We start from the raw sequence: 16266 nt of genomic DNA on the forward strand, positions 1-16266 counted from the left end.
AGCAAAATAGAAATAACAAAATAAAATAAAAAATCTTGCTTGATACACATAAAAATTTTCAACTAATTTTCAAAATTATAACTGTCAAATTTAAAACTGCCAATTACTTGATATTTGGTGATGACCTATTATAATAAATAAAAAAACATTAGCTGCATTCTGGTTAGACTTATCTAAAATCACCTAGTATTTTGTTATTTGGTTAGCAGATTATAGTTTTTGATCACTTAATCTGATATTGAGTTTTTATATAATTATTTTGCTTTAGATTTAAAGAAAATTATTTTAATCTTTTTTGGTGTTTAGAGATAGTCTATATTGGAACATAATCAATGAAGGATAAGTGGTAGCTATGGTCACATGATAGTGATGAAACAACAGTTAGGTCATAGTTGAGATGATTATTAAGCTTTTCAGACAATTTTCCACCAGTCGGTTGGTCAGTAAAGTGAGTACTTTAAAGTATTTAATGTGTTAATACCATTTATATATAGAAAAAAAAAAGAATTAACAATGAAGGTCAGAGGAACACCTACAATAATAACTATTATTTTTCAAATAAATAGTATAAAAAATAGGGTCAGTATAATATACTCATAACCATGAATATATGATATTGACCATCTTTTTATTTGAGTTTTGATTCATCATTAAAATAGGTATCAATAAAGATTATAAAGCTTAAATAAAGACTATAATTGAAATAAATTAATTCTATACTCAAAAAACTCTTTTGAATGTACAATTAATTTATTTCATTTTCTAATTTCAAAGAAATTAAAAAATTTGCAAACCAATTTTTAAAAATTGTCCTTTTGTTTAATCACAACATACTTGCAAGCCAAAAGTTTGAACAAATTTTACTAAAAGATTGGGGTCCAAAACATGTAAAAACATCATACAGCAACTATTTTGTTGTACAAAAGTTACAACAAAATTTGTTAAATTACAATATAAACTTTGTTTTACAACGAATGTTAAGCAGTACAAATTTCACAAGAAAATTACAAAATTAAAACAAAATTTTTGTGCAACTGTTAAAAAAAATTATAAATATATATATTTATATAATTTTTTTTACATCTTCGCTTACAACATAGCTGCAAGCAACCACTATTAGAGTTGGAAGTTACTAGAACAGAAAAGATGAAGTTAAGTTTATAGAGCAAGATAATGATTGACAGATGACTTAAAAGATTGCAAATTATGAATCAGGAAAGCAAGATGAAGGAAGCAAATTCCAAAGAACTGATGTTTGAGGAAAAAAATTAGACGAATAAGAGTTTTTGGAGCACTTAAGAACAGTAACAGAAAAAAGATGAGATTTAATTGAATAACGAGTAACATAAGAATGAACTTTAGTAGATGGCACAAGAGACGATAGCACTTTAGAGCAGTGTCCATTATAGTATATGTAGAAAAGAGCAAGAGAAGCAACTTTATGACGATGTGATAATAGTTAAAAGTTGGCTGAAAGAGCAGGTCCAACTATGTTTGCAATGTGTTTTTGCACCTTGTCTAAAAAAAAAAGGGCATCAATAGAAGATCCGCCCCAGATAAGGCAACAGTATTCCATACAAGGATGGATTTAAGATATATAGAGATCAAGAATAGAATCCAGAGTAAGAAAGTGTCGAGCTCAATAAAGAGATGCAATCTTAGCAGATTCTAATTTTAAAACGGATTTGATATATGGTTTCCAAGAAAGATCAGAGTAAGAGTTAATCCTAGAAGATGAAGGGTAGATGACTCATCGAGTACACTACCGTTCATAAATATAGAAAGATCAAAATTATTGTAATAACGATTGTCTAAACAAAATTGAGTTTTATCTGAATTAAAGTTCACTAGCCACTATGAGCCCGATGCTGTAGCAGAAGTGAGATCCTTTTCAAGCTTAAATGCACCCACCAAGCAAACAGAGAGTGTTGGCTTCTTATCATGACAAGAATAAATGGTAGTATCATCAGCGAACAATGCCACCTTAGATGTGAGAATATCTGGAAGATCCTTAATCTAAACTAAAAAGAGTATAGGACCAAGGATAGAACCTCGAGGATCCCCTGAAGTTACAGAATTAGAAGAAGAGTGCTGTTCATCATGGATAACTTTTATACTGCAATTGGAAAGGAAGGATTCAATAATCTTAAAGATGTTACTAGAAACACCATAAGAAGAAAGCTTATGGAGAAGACCAGCATGCTAAACTTTATCAAAAGCTTAAGAAATGTCAAGAGCGATGACCTTAATCTCTCCACCTTTGTCTAATGCACGATAAAACATATTGGTTATTACTTTTAACAAATCAGCTGTAGAACGAGAAGATCGAAATCTATCAGAAATTAAGTTATTAGATTCAAGATGAGAGATTAAGTGTGTGTTAACTAAAGATTCAAAAACCTTGCTTAGGATAGGAAGATGACTAATGGGATCATAGTAAGACAAATCAGATTGCTATCCAGAATTTTTGAAAGTAGGGATAACATATGCAGCAATCCAGCATGCCGGAAAAAAAGACTCTGATAAGCTCTTGTTGAAGAGTTTCAAAAGTATAGATGACAGCTCCAGAGAACACTTTTGCAAGACTACAACAGGTATGTTGTTTGGACCACAAGCTGTAAACCACTTTTGATACAGAAGCTGGAGTAATACAAATGTCAAGCAATGAATCAACCTGTTTGACAGTTATATCAGGTAAAACACAACTAATGGAATCAAGAAATGATATTGATGAAAAGTTCTTAGTAAACAATTTAGCTTTGTCTTTAGGTGAGGTGACAAAGTCTGAACCATACAAGAGAGATGGAATAACAGATTTACCCTTACTATTGATACTGTTAAAAATTCTCCATAAGTCATGAGAGCCTAATTTTGGTAATGGAATACAAGATTTTATGACTTGAGAATAGCGAGCTTTGGCATTAGACAAAGCCTTTTTACAATGATTTTTAGCAATAGCAAACAGAACTCTGTTTTCTGGAGAATTGTTTTGCTGATAGATGTGAAAGTGACGGTTTCAATTGGAAATTGCAGCAGCACAATGTGAGGAAAACCATGGAGAAGAGTGAAACTTGACCGAGAATTATCGAGAGGGAATAAAAGATTCCATGCCACAGGGTTGTTTTGATTTAAATCGATTGATTTAAATCAGTTGATTTAAATCGATTTAAATCATGATTTAAATCAGATGAATAAAAATCATGATTTAAATTGATTTTTTTTATTTTAATTATTTTTAACGATTGTTTATTGATTAATCAAATTAAAGTAAATTGCACTAGCTAAATACAACTACTGCATAAACTAGTATTAGTTATAATAGTCAGATAATACATTAAAAAATATATATTAGTCTTATAAATCATTAAATTTTTAAATTTGTTGTAAGATTTTTATCTATATAAGTAAACTTTTTTTTTTCATGTTTTAATTTATTAAGTAATTACATTAATTTCTGTTTTTGTTACTATTTATATAATAAATATAAATATATTCATTTTATATAAGAGTATATTCAAATTTTTTTAAATTACAGTATTCATTTATAATTGGTTGTTATTTTTTAGTTGTAAAATAAAATTAATATAACTAGAAACAAAAATGTCTGGTGCAGGTAGAAAAGAAGATGCAGTTTGGACATGGTTTAAAGAAATACCTGCAAATTTTGGGAAAAAGGGAATAACGCTAAATGCAAAAGCTGTGGTGTACAAATGCAAGGTTCGGTTGCTCGAATGAGAAGCCACAAAAGTGATGGTAAATGTAGTTTTCTGAAAGATGTTCAAGATGAAAAAAACATTATTATTTGTCAAGAAATCTTAGAAAATATCAACCAGACAACTGAAGAACCACAAACTAGTCAATGTTTTGTTAAGAAAACTGAATTTAGTTAATCTACTGTAGATAAAACAAGTTTTTTGTGTTAAAATAAAAAGACAGTGACAAGACCAAGCAGTGGCAAGACAGTGACAACTATATTAGATTCATAACTTATTAAAACCACTAAATCTGAAAAAGAAGCTATTGATGAGCAGATAGCAAGAATGATTGATGCTACTAACTCATCTTTCAGAATGGTTGACCATCCAGAGTTTATCAAGATAATCCATTTTTTACGCCCAGGATATAACCCTTAAATTCAATTTGAATCAATTAAATTATAAATTTAATTGATCAAATCTTTGAAAATTTGTAAATAATCAACATTAAAAAAGATTTTTCAATGTTTTAAATTAATTTCATAAAAAACTCATTTCATTAAAAACTACTTGATTAAGAGTTTATTTTTACAAAATGTAATTAAAATCAGAAAAATCCGAATTAAATAAAAAAAAAATCTGATTTAAATCAAAAAAATCGATTTTTTTGATTTTTTTCAAAAAAATCTTGATTTTTATCAACCTTGCCATGCCAGCCTGAATCCATGAAGTTATGTAAGAAACTCATTTGTCAGCAGGAAGACAAAAGATTTCTACCCAAGGGCCATTACAAAGAAAATCACAGAAAGAGTCCAAGTTAGCTTTAAGGTAGTTGTAAGAGGTGCGATGATAGGGGGATTCTGATGATGAAGAAGAATGAGATAAAAGTTTTAGAGAGATCAAACCATGATCAGAAGCATCTAAGGGTGAATGTGGAGAAACTGAGCACTGACTAGGATCGAAAAAAAGACATAGGTCGAGTAGAGAAGGTGAATGATTTGGGTTGTCTGGAAAGCGAGTTGGAAAGTTGACTATTTAAGTTGAGATTGAAAAAGACAAAAATGAGGGCCTTAACGCTAGCAGAGTCCCTGACACTGGAGCCAAGCCATTCAGTGTTATGAGCATTAAAGTCACCAGCAACAATTATATTGGCTGATGTATAAAAAGAGAGGGCTTGGTCAATGTATATGTATATATATATATATATATATATATATATATATATATATATATATATATATATATATATATATATATATGCATACATATATATATATATATGTGTGTGTATATATATATATATATATATATATATATATATATATATATATATGCATACATATATATATATGTGTATATATATATATATATATATATATATATATATATGCATACATATATATATATATATATATGTGTGTATATATATATATATATATATATATATATATATATATATATATATATATATATATATATATATATATATATATATATATATATATATATATATATATATATATATATATATGTATATATTATTTTATATATATATATAAAATTTCACTATTGAAGCAAAATGGGTTTTTTCATCATTTTTAAAAGCTAAAAACTATTGAACAAATTAGTTTTATACTTCAATTATTTTAGGATAGCAAGAATGCTTTAGATTTTAAAAGCAAAGAAATTAGCTTTAAAAAATTTAAAAACTTAGCATAATGGCAGGCTAAAGTTGATATTTTTGTTATGGAATACATGGATTTTTAGTCTCAGTTCCGCAAATTATCTCAAAATTTTTTAGAAAAGTAAACATTTCTAGAATTTGAGGAGATTAGAGAAAATTTTGAGAAGTAGAATATGACATACTGATATTACTTTGATATAAAAATTTTTTAGCGCTAAATATCTTTCCTAGCCAAATTTATCACTAACTTAAGCTCTAAATATTTATCTTACTAAACCATTATGTGATAATTTACAGAACGGAACTGAGACTAACAACCCGTGTATTAAAATTTTTTTTTTTCTTTTGATTCTTTATTACAATGTTTTAGATACAAATACAAATACACAAAAGAAAAATTGCAAGATAAGATATCATAAAAATAAATAAATAAAAAATTAAGTATGCGGATACTTAAAGAAGACCATTAGGTCTTGTCACAGAGAACTTGTCACTGATCTTAAAAGAGCTTAAAAATTTAGAGCTTAAAAATTTAGAGCTTAAAAATTTTTTATATAGTTATAAAGATCTTTAAAGCTAGGTAGAAAATTATCAAAAAATCAATTTGTTTGTTGATCTAAATTTTAAGTATTTTTTTAAATTCAGTTTATAAGGCTGATGACTTATAACTCTTAATTGCAGCTCGCATTTAAGAGTCATAAGTAATCAATGTGACCTGGATCAAGATTTACTTTATATTTGTCCTTGATGCATAGCATCTGTTACCTAAGAAAGCAACTTTTTTTTTCCTAATGATTTTTTTATCCATAAATTTCTTATCTATCAATACTAGTTGGCTCAAGACGTGTTTAGAACATATTAATCCATTTTTATAAGTCTAAAACACATCTTGGACCTATTCATGTTCAATCAGTTAATAAAAACCAAAAAAATTAACGAACACTTAATTGTAATCCCTAAAGGTAGTCTTTAAAAGTCAGGTATATTTTTCATAAAAATTAGAAAAAAATTATTTGTTTATTGAATTTTCAATTACTGATATTCAATCAAAAAAGTACTGATAGAACCGAATAAAATGTTATTGTTTTTAGAACTAATAAATGCTAAGTAGTATGACAATTTTTTATGACAAAAAGTTAATATATATTTATCGCAAAAATCAATTTTTCAATGTACTTTTGGTCGAGCAACTTTACCTTAGATAAATTTATTGAAATAGTTTGTAAACAGTTTGACATTTATAGTAGCGTCATTTTGTATAAAAAAGTCAAGCTAACTACTTCCAACATTTAAAAACTAATTGAAAAAAAAACATATTTTAGTTCTCCTTACTTGCAGAAAACTAAAGCTTTTTAATATTAATAACAATACAGTGCAAGGTTTCCACTAGAATAACAGCTTGGAGACTTTGCACCACTATTCTCTTTTATTTTTTAAAAGATGAAAAACTTGATAAACAAAGCTACTGTGTTATATCAGACCATCTGAAACATGGAACTGATTATCATTGCTTTACCAATTATGCTATTGATAAACTTAAACAATTACAAACATTTGAACATATTTTTTTTAGTGATGGAGCTGCATCACAATATAAAAATTATGCAATACAAAAATATTATCAACTTAGGCTACCATAAACAAGATTTCATTACTTTGCGTTATTGCAAAGTGGCATTTTTTTTTGCAACATCCTTGTGATGGGGAAACATATATTTGGAAGTGAGATACCATTTATCATCTACAATAGTTCTGCACGAGCACGTTGGCACGAAACTACCACAATTTTATACCAATGTCTATACCTCATTAAAAAAAAAAAGAGTTTCATTCAATGATGTATACACTTTGCAGTGGTCTTTTATAAAATATGATGGCAGGTATAAAGAAGGGGGAAGTTACTTCAAATGTACGAATTACTATAAAAGAGAGGGGGGGGGGACAAAAACTTGATGAATTAGTTTTTTGAATTAAAACAACATCTAAAAATGCAATCCCAGATATAATCTTGTCGCAGAGACTTTGTTCAATGAGTTTCATAAGCAGAACTGGCAAGTTATAACCTGCATGGACAAGATCACGGCTATCGTGGAGGTTGTCTGGCAGTGCTTCAGTGAGTTCAGTGTTTGTGAACTTAAAATTAGCCAACTAAATTCTAAAGAAAAATGTACCAGCCCCATGATCTAAACGGCATGGTGCTTCTTGAGACAATAGAGTCACTAGCTAAATCAAAGGCGGGACTGAACAATATTGGATGCGCAACAATGCTAGTTTATGATGATTTTAATTTTGTACATACAAACTACAAACAAATAGACGCAGGTGTTGGAGTAACCACAGTAGGTCATGTTTCCAAAAACTGGGATAGCGGATATAAATTCCTTTGTGAAATAAAGCAGAGTACAAGAAAATATAAAAATACATAAAATCACTCGACTGGAAACCTTTATTTAGTGGTCTCTCAATGAATGAATGTTACCATAGTTTTGTCAGAAGAGAGAATACGCTTGCAAGCTTTATACCAACTACGAACACTCTTTTTTTAAAGTTGCAAACCCATGAGTAACACAGACAGTTAAAGAGGCAATAAATAAAAAAAGAACTTTGTGGGCAAAGTACTGAGGGGCTGGGCAATTTACGCACAAAATCCTTAGTAAAAAAAAGCCTCAAAGAATGACCTAAAATTGATTCATGCCTATATTAACAAAATGAAAAAAGTTAAGCACCAAATACAGTTTTATAGGACAATGCAGGTGAAAGCACAGTTGATGAGGAATATGTCAAACTTTAAATGACTACTTTCAATCAGTTTTTGTAATTGAGCTGCAAAGTCCAATGCTAGATTTCAAACCAAGGACAGAAGTGACATGTACAACGCACTTTATTGCACATGAAGAAGTACAGAAAAGACTTCAAAACTTTGACGGGAACAAGTAGTCTTGGATGAATGCCGTTGGGCATCAAGGACATCCATCCAAGACTACTCAAAATGTGTGCAGCAACATTTTACGCTCCACTTACCCTTATTGTTTAGACTTCACTTTCTTAAGGTGAGGCGCCAGGCAACTGGAAGCGCTCAAATATAACCCTGATATTCAAGAAAATCTCAAAACTAAAAGCATCTAATTACAGACCAGTATCACTCACTAGTATCCCTTGTTAAGTTATGGAGCATTTCATTTGAGACCAGATTTTAAATCATTGTATTATAAACGGTCTTATACAAAATAAAAAAAAAACACGGTTTTGCTTTGAAAAAGTTGTGCTTGACAAATCTTCTGGAAACACTTAATCTTTTAACAAAAGCTATGTAGCAGGGATACACTACAGACATAATCATAACGGATCTAGCAAAAGCCTTTAAAAGAGTTCCACACAATAGACTTCTCCACAAAATTCAAAACTACAGAATCAACAAGGAGCTTCATGCATTGATTAAACCATGGCTCTTAGGAAGGCAGCAAAGAGTTGTAATCAGAGATATCCAATGCAAAAATGCAGCTTACCACAAGGTTCAGTCTTAGGTCTATTACTATTTGTTCTGTACATTAATGATCTTCCAGACAAATTGGAACATCAGATCTAGCTCTACGCTGATGACAGCAAAAATATTGGCATCATATAATCCAACCAGGACTCGGGGAGTCTGCAAGCAGACTTAGACAAAGCCATTGAATGGTCACATTATTGGCTTATAACCTTTAATACTGAAAAGTGCAAAGCCATGCATACTGGTTGAGGGGTAAAAGAGTTAAAAAGTGACTATTTCTTTCCTGAACCAGACAGCCCGCCACTTGCAATCAAAGTTACCCATTTAGAGAGAGATCTTAGAGTTCATATCTCAGATGATCTTAAACTTAATCCTCAACCTTCAGCAGCTGCGTTGAACGCTAACCGCTCCTTAGGGAGGCTGAAAATTTTTTTTTGCAGACATAGTTTTTCAATGTGAAAAGAACTGTACACACGTATGTTTATCATGCTACAAAAACCATTTCTGTGATAAAGCATTGCACCGCCGAGCAGCGAAGAGTCATGTTAGGTCTTACGACATTTAAAGAAAGAAGAATAAGAGGTGATTTAATTCTGATATTGAAGTTCATGCGTGAAACCGATGAAATAAACATTTACGTACCATTTAATTGTCCTTCGTCGTCAAAGTATATTATATGTGGTCATAATCAAAGACTTGCACAGCAAAGAGCACTCAATTGCATGCAAAGATAGAAATTCTTCATGAGCCGTGTTGTGATGCAGTGGAATACCCTGCCGCAAACAGTAATTGACGCAACTTTGCTCAACATGTTCAAAAATCAACTTGATGAACATTCAAATCAGTTAAAAGAGAATTTTTATACGATAAATGGAAATAAACTCTTTCCAAATATGTTTCTAGTATTCTATTATGTTTTTATAGTATGGTACTTATGTCACAAGTGTGCACAAGTATCATCAGACTGTTAGTATAAAGGTGCCTGATGCAGCACATCTACATTGATAATTTAAGCATAGCGAACATTATTAAATATTGATAATATGTTAAATTATTGACCATTAAATTAAACTAAACTAAAACATTAAGGAAATATTCTCAGTATTTCAAAAGAGCGTCAAGGTTTAGATTACGTTTTTTTTATTGTCGAAGGCATTTAATACTGTCGATCATGAAAAACTGCTCAAAAAACTGAAGTAATATGGAACTAATTATATAACTAAAAAATAGCTTCAAAGTTACTTATCAAACCGCAAACAATTTGTTTTTAATAATAACAATAACCAAAGGCATTTTCTATATATATTTTCCGTAATTTTTTCCAAGGTTCTATCTTGTGACCACTTTTGTTCTTAATTTATACAAATGACTTAAATAAAGCCTCAAACTTAATGAGTATCATGTTTGCCGATGACACCAACTTATTCCTGAAAATAATGACAAATCCAAACTCTTTTTTACAATGAATGATGAACTTAAAAGCATATCTACTTGGTTCAAATCAAACTCTTAACATTGATAAAACCAAATGGATTCTTTTCCATTCTCTCTCTAAAAAACACTATTTACCCCAAAATTTGCCCAAACTATTTATTGATGAAGTTGAAATAAAAAGTGATTTTGCTACAAAATTTTTAGGAGTGGTTCCGATAATAAGGTTACTTGAAATCCACATATTGACTATATTTGCTCGAAAATATCTCCAAGTTATGAAGTCATATAAATCCAGATTATATCTAAACAAAAAAACCTTAACTCAACTTTGTTACTCATTTATTCACACCTATATAAATTATGCTTGTTAAACAGTTTACTTAATAAATATTACTGCATTAGATTATTTGGATTATAAAGCATTTAGATCAAAAACCAACTAGTAAATGTAATAGATAATTATAATAAGTTAATCCAAAGAATAAGCAAGCGACAATCATATATTTTTACATATATTTGAAACAATTCTCTCGGCTAAAACGAAATACAGACATTTTCTAAAGAAATGTAAGTTACATTAGTAAGTAAATAAACTATTTTGATATCTTGTCACATGTTTTTAAATCAACAAAATGACCTCTCCATACCCCCTGGCTTCGCAACAGCTGTCTATGCTGTACATGGGTAAAAACAGGCCTGCTAAGAGATTAATTTATTTTTATAAAATGATCATAGTTTTAATATTGGTCACAACATTATTTTAAAAAGTTAATACTACGACCAGAATTAGAGATAAGTTTGGATCCGAAGTTGACACAAGCTATGACTTAATCATAACCTTTTCTTTAGGCTTTTCTTTAATTTTAAAGATTTAGATATACTTGGCACTAATTAAATTAATTATTTTTAACTTATTCCAACAAACAAAAAAAACGAAAAATTCCAAAATTCACACATGCAATCAAAACTAACTTTTTTTTAATAATACTAAAAAGTTTGTACAACAATGCGCAGATAAAAAATAAAACTTAATTTTTATTTATGTAATGTTTCTAATGTTTACTTTTAGTTTATGTTGTGTATTCTAATAATAAATTAATTCATTCTATTAATAATTTAATCTAGAAAATAAATAGAACTTGAAAGTATAAACTAATAATTTTTTGCTCTTTAGATACTTAAATAAAACAACTTATTGATTAAATAAAATAATTTTTGAAATTAAAATCACCTCTATATTTGTAGTAAGTAAACGCATTCACAACTGAGTAATTACGAACAGCTGTGCACAGTATACATCCTTCATGAGGTTGTTGTACATGGTCCAAAAATAATTGACTAAAATAACCCATTACACCATTGTCTGCGTAGTAATAATCATTTTTTGTAATTGCGTTTGGTTTTATGTCTTTGCAGTAGTGCGATTGATTTTTAAGCATTTTTTTGCAGGATATCTCATATGATTTTTCATGCCAAACATCAGGATGGATAGAGCGACACACTTTCCATAAAAACTTTGCTTCCAGATTTGTTTTGCACTTATAAACTAATCCTCCCTCTCCAAGTGTGTAATTAGTATTTTTTGGCATACTATTCGGATCTATTGCTAGTAGCTGAACAAAATTATAAAGTCAATTGATGTACAAAAAACAATTAATGTTTAAAACATAAAATAACTTCAACAACAAAAAATATATAAAATAACTACAACAACAATAACAAAAAACAATAAAACAGGTACATATAGTTTTAAAATACATTGCAAGAATTCAATCACAAACCTTCATTTTAAACTGAATTCATGCCATGAAACTAAAATTATCAATGGTACTTTTATTGGTTTCATCAATAGAGCATTACGTTTGTGCACAGTAAATAATATTGATGATGAGTTGTTGTTTCTTACAGATGTATTTGTAGAAAATGGCTATGAGAAGAGAAGTCTGAAAAAGTCGTAGTCTACAAATGAAGGTGTTAGGTATCTTGAGAACTTTGTTGACAAAAAAAAAAGCAACTTTTCTTAATGTCTCCAAAAAGTTTTCTGTTTTTTACATAAATCTCTGGAATTAGTCCTAATTTAAAAAGAATTTATAAAAAAGCAGGATATGCACCAGTGTTTAAATCTCCAAAAAATCTATTAATACTAATCTAAAAAGTCTACTTAGTTCCAAAAATAAGCCTGCACTACCAATTATTTCATATTCCAGTACATCACAATACCCTGTGATGGAAATTTTGAAATCTTTTAATTTTTCAAGCAAAAAATAATTTAATATTAAATGCTCAAATTAAGTGAAATTTTGAATTTACAGTGCAACAAAAAAAACACCTGTTGAATGAGAACCATTGCATATAATTTAATAAAAATTAGTGTAAACGTAGCATACAGCCAAACTCTTGATAATATTTCAGTCGGATTGGTTAAAGATTTATGGCAGTTTTAGTTTATATTTTGTTTGTTTTTTGCTACTAAGATCTCAAAACATTCCCTGTCATATTAAATCACTATTTTCAAAATAAAGTTTACATGAGTTTTCAATTATGTAACAGTAACACTTTTTATTAAATTTAATTTATTGCTTCATGTACCATTTTTATTTCTATAGACAAAAATATTGGTTTGCTATTTTAGGCCTGGTTTGAATTGGCTTATGCATAGCATAAATATCTCAACATTTCATAAAGTATAAACTACTGCCAAATTGCAAAAATAACTGCTAAAAATAGTGCAAAACCTGGCAATAGGAATATCAGTTAGTAAAAAAAAACAAAAACTTTTCTGTTAAAAGAATTTTTATTGACCTTTGAAACCTTACATACATTGACTTTCAAAATGAAGTGAAAAAATAACTATATAAACCCTATAAACTATATAAACTAATATTACATGTTACCATCAAGTAGCATTATTAATTAAATTGACATGGTCTATTATTTTCTCCACAAAAAATTTATTCAAAATGGCTTAATATACTCTTTTAGTCAAATATTTTTAAATAATTTTACATGCAATATTAAAATTCATTATTACTAACAGCAGTTAAGGATCAAATTGTTCATTTTCAATTATAAATCCTAAACTTTGATTTTCTACTGCCTAATCTAATAAATCGAATTATGGTAGTAGTTCTTTAAAGATTGTTACTGTTCAGATAAGTTATGCAGCATAACAATCTTTCTTTGTACTCTGGATAATTATTGTTTCGTTTATACCTTGACCAATGTTTGTAAAAATCTTGCTGAGCAGTTTCGAAAGTTTGTTTAGTATAGGGTCCCAAGTGAGACTCATTGTAACTGTTGAAATCTCTGATATGGAGAAGACAGGGTGAATTTTGGGTGTTACACTTGTCAATTACTTCAGCAAAAACCAGCTGAAGGATAAATCCAAAGCTTTTACACATAAAATGAAACTTTTGAATGCTTCAATTTTGTTACATTTATGTAAAAATCGTATATTAAATGTAATCCAGTCAAATTTTATTAAATAAAAGCTCCAAATTGTTAAGAAAAAAAGATTAAACTTTTCCAAAACCAAACTACAATTAGTTTAAAAAAAAGATATATATATTTTATATATATTTAAATATATATATTATATATATACATATATATATATCTTTATATATATATATATATATATATATATATATATATATATATATATATATATATATATATATATATATATATATATATATATATATATAATATTTATATATATAATATTTATATATATATATATATATATTATATATATATATATATTATATAAATATATATTATATATATATATATATTACATAAATATATATTATATATATATAATATACATATATAAATATATATATATATATATATATATATATATACATATATATATATAAGTATATATTATATATGTATCAATGTTATCGCTAGGCAAATTTAAGCCACCATGATGAATCTCTCTGACTTATTCTCTGAATTGGTTGAAACAAAAAGATGTATCTTCAACTGGTGGATCTTCTTTACTGAAATAGCCAGCAATATAAACCAAACACATTTTAATTTCTTTAGATATATCACTTTCAATAACTGGAAGATTATGAAAAACATTGAACAAAGTATCATCTTGCATTATATAATTACATTTGTCGCACAAATGGCTCAACAAAGATTCTAAATCATTAACAATGATACCAATATTTAAGCAAAGTTTTGTCTTTTTAATGTCAACTTTTTGCAATATTTGCTGAACATTTATAAAATAGGTACCACCTGATCCTCGTAGAGGTTTTCCAAATGCTTTTTCAATAGGATCACTTGTAAAATGTCCAAGGCAAACTTGTAATTAGTAAATATTTTACTAGTTCAACCATTCCACGACATATATGAGGAAAAGCACAAGAGGTATCTTTAGTTAAATGATTAATTCTTTAACCTTGTTTATCAGGTGCCATTTTTTCGACCATATCAGCTAAATTTAAAAGAAAGTTCATTTGCTTATCATTGTTTGATGAAAAAACTGCACGATAATTATCTCTAGTACAGATATCTTCATAAAGTCCTTTAACATTAACAATTTTGAAAAATTTGATAAAAATAGACAAAAAAAAACTGTTTTAATATCAACATTTTCCATTGATGGATGAGTTTTTAAAGCAGCTAAAGTCTCATCATAGAATACTCTTAAACAAGTTGACACATTTTACCGTTCAATTAGTTTAGGAAAAATTGCAGTTTCATTAAGTTTAGACAATTTTATAAAAGAATCTTTTTCAAATTGAAAAAGCTTTTTAAGATCTGACCATTTTGAAGTTCTTGAAATACCTTCATAAGTAAAACAGAGTTCTTGGCATTTTTCTGTGAGCCAAATGTTGCGAATAGATTTTATTAAATGAACAAAGTCATACAGAAGAAAAATATTATCATTAGTGCACCAATTATTATGTAGATCAAACATTCCAAAAAACTTTTTATTTACTTTGTTATTGTCGCAAGTAATAGCAACAATAGAACCACCACAATTATTTATTATTTCAATTGTTTGCATTGTTTGATCATATTTAAAACTAGCATTTAAACCTGTTACTGGCAAAGCCTTATACAAAAACTGTTTTCCACCAAACAATGAACAAATCATTAAACCCAAAACTGTTTTTGCCAATTTATTTGGGGAGTTTACAGACTTACCAAAAATGTTACATCCTTGATATGTTAACTGTGGATTACTATAAATTTTATCAATTAGTAAAATTACCTGTCTTTGAGAAATAGAACATTTATCAAAATAAAACTTTGAAAAATCATCATCTCCAACATTTATAACTTTAGACGTCAACTTTGTCATCAGCGATATACTTGATAGTTAATAATCATCATGTAAGCAAGAATAAAGAGTTCTTGACAATGAAAAGTATTCAAATGCCCTAGCAACCATATCAGGAGAATTTTTTTTTTCCCCAATGAACACTAATGAGTTCATACTTAACATTTGTTACATAATAATACTTTTCTTGTGATCAATTGGTAAAGAATTCAGATAGTGTATAGCAGCATGGAGCCAACTAAAACAGCCAATATTATTCATATGATTGTATGAAAAAGGTTTTATGGTGCACTTAACGCCACGGTGGTAGCTATCAAAGGATAAATCATTTTTTATTTTCAAAACAAACTTTGGAACACCCAAAATGTCCAACGTATCAGCAGATTAAAAATGTAAACAGTTTTCATCAATATCTGATTATATCAAAAATGGAAAAGATATAGTTGTAGACATTATTTTATTACACAAATCTTCAAAGGATGAAATTTTGTCAGCCTTTAAAAAAGCCTCCATTTCATCAGGCACAATATTTCTTAATGATGGCAATGATTTAGTTTTTGATCTGGATTGATTGATTTTGATCTGGAATGATTTAGTTCTTGATCTTTTTGAACAGGAAAATACAGATGTTGGATGTTTTGGTCTTAACTTTCCA

At 28.3% G+C, this 16266-nt stretch overlaps 1 protein-coding gene across 2 annotated transcripts in view; it reads right to left on the reverse strand.

Moving 5' to 3' along the window:
• Window positions 1-16266, reverse strand: part of LOC136088525 (uncharacterized) — a 68428-nt gene that overhangs the window by 12822 nt on the left and 39340 nt on the right. Inside the window, exons 1-2 of one of the 2 annotated variants that reach the window (XM_065812384.1) lie at window positions 12085-12375; window positions 11535-11916 (exon numbers count right to left, since the gene is read on the reverse strand). In XM_065812384.1, the coding sequence (XP_065668456.1) occupies window positions 11535-11916; window positions 12085-12090 (388 nt within the window). In that variant the 5' untranslated portion in view covers window positions 12091-12375. Of the gene's footprint in view, window positions 1-11534; window positions 11917-12084; window positions 12376-16266 lie in introns of those variants that run through there. The other variant, XM_065812383.1, reaches the window with a different exon arrangement.

Source organism: Hydra vulgaris, chromosome 12 (genome assembly GCF_038396675.1).
Source record: "Hydra vulgaris chromosome 12, alternate assembly HydraT2T_AEP".
Taxonomy (NCBI): domain Eukaryota; kingdom Metazoa; phylum Cnidaria; class Hydrozoa; order Anthoathecata; family Hydridae; genus Hydra; species Hydra vulgaris.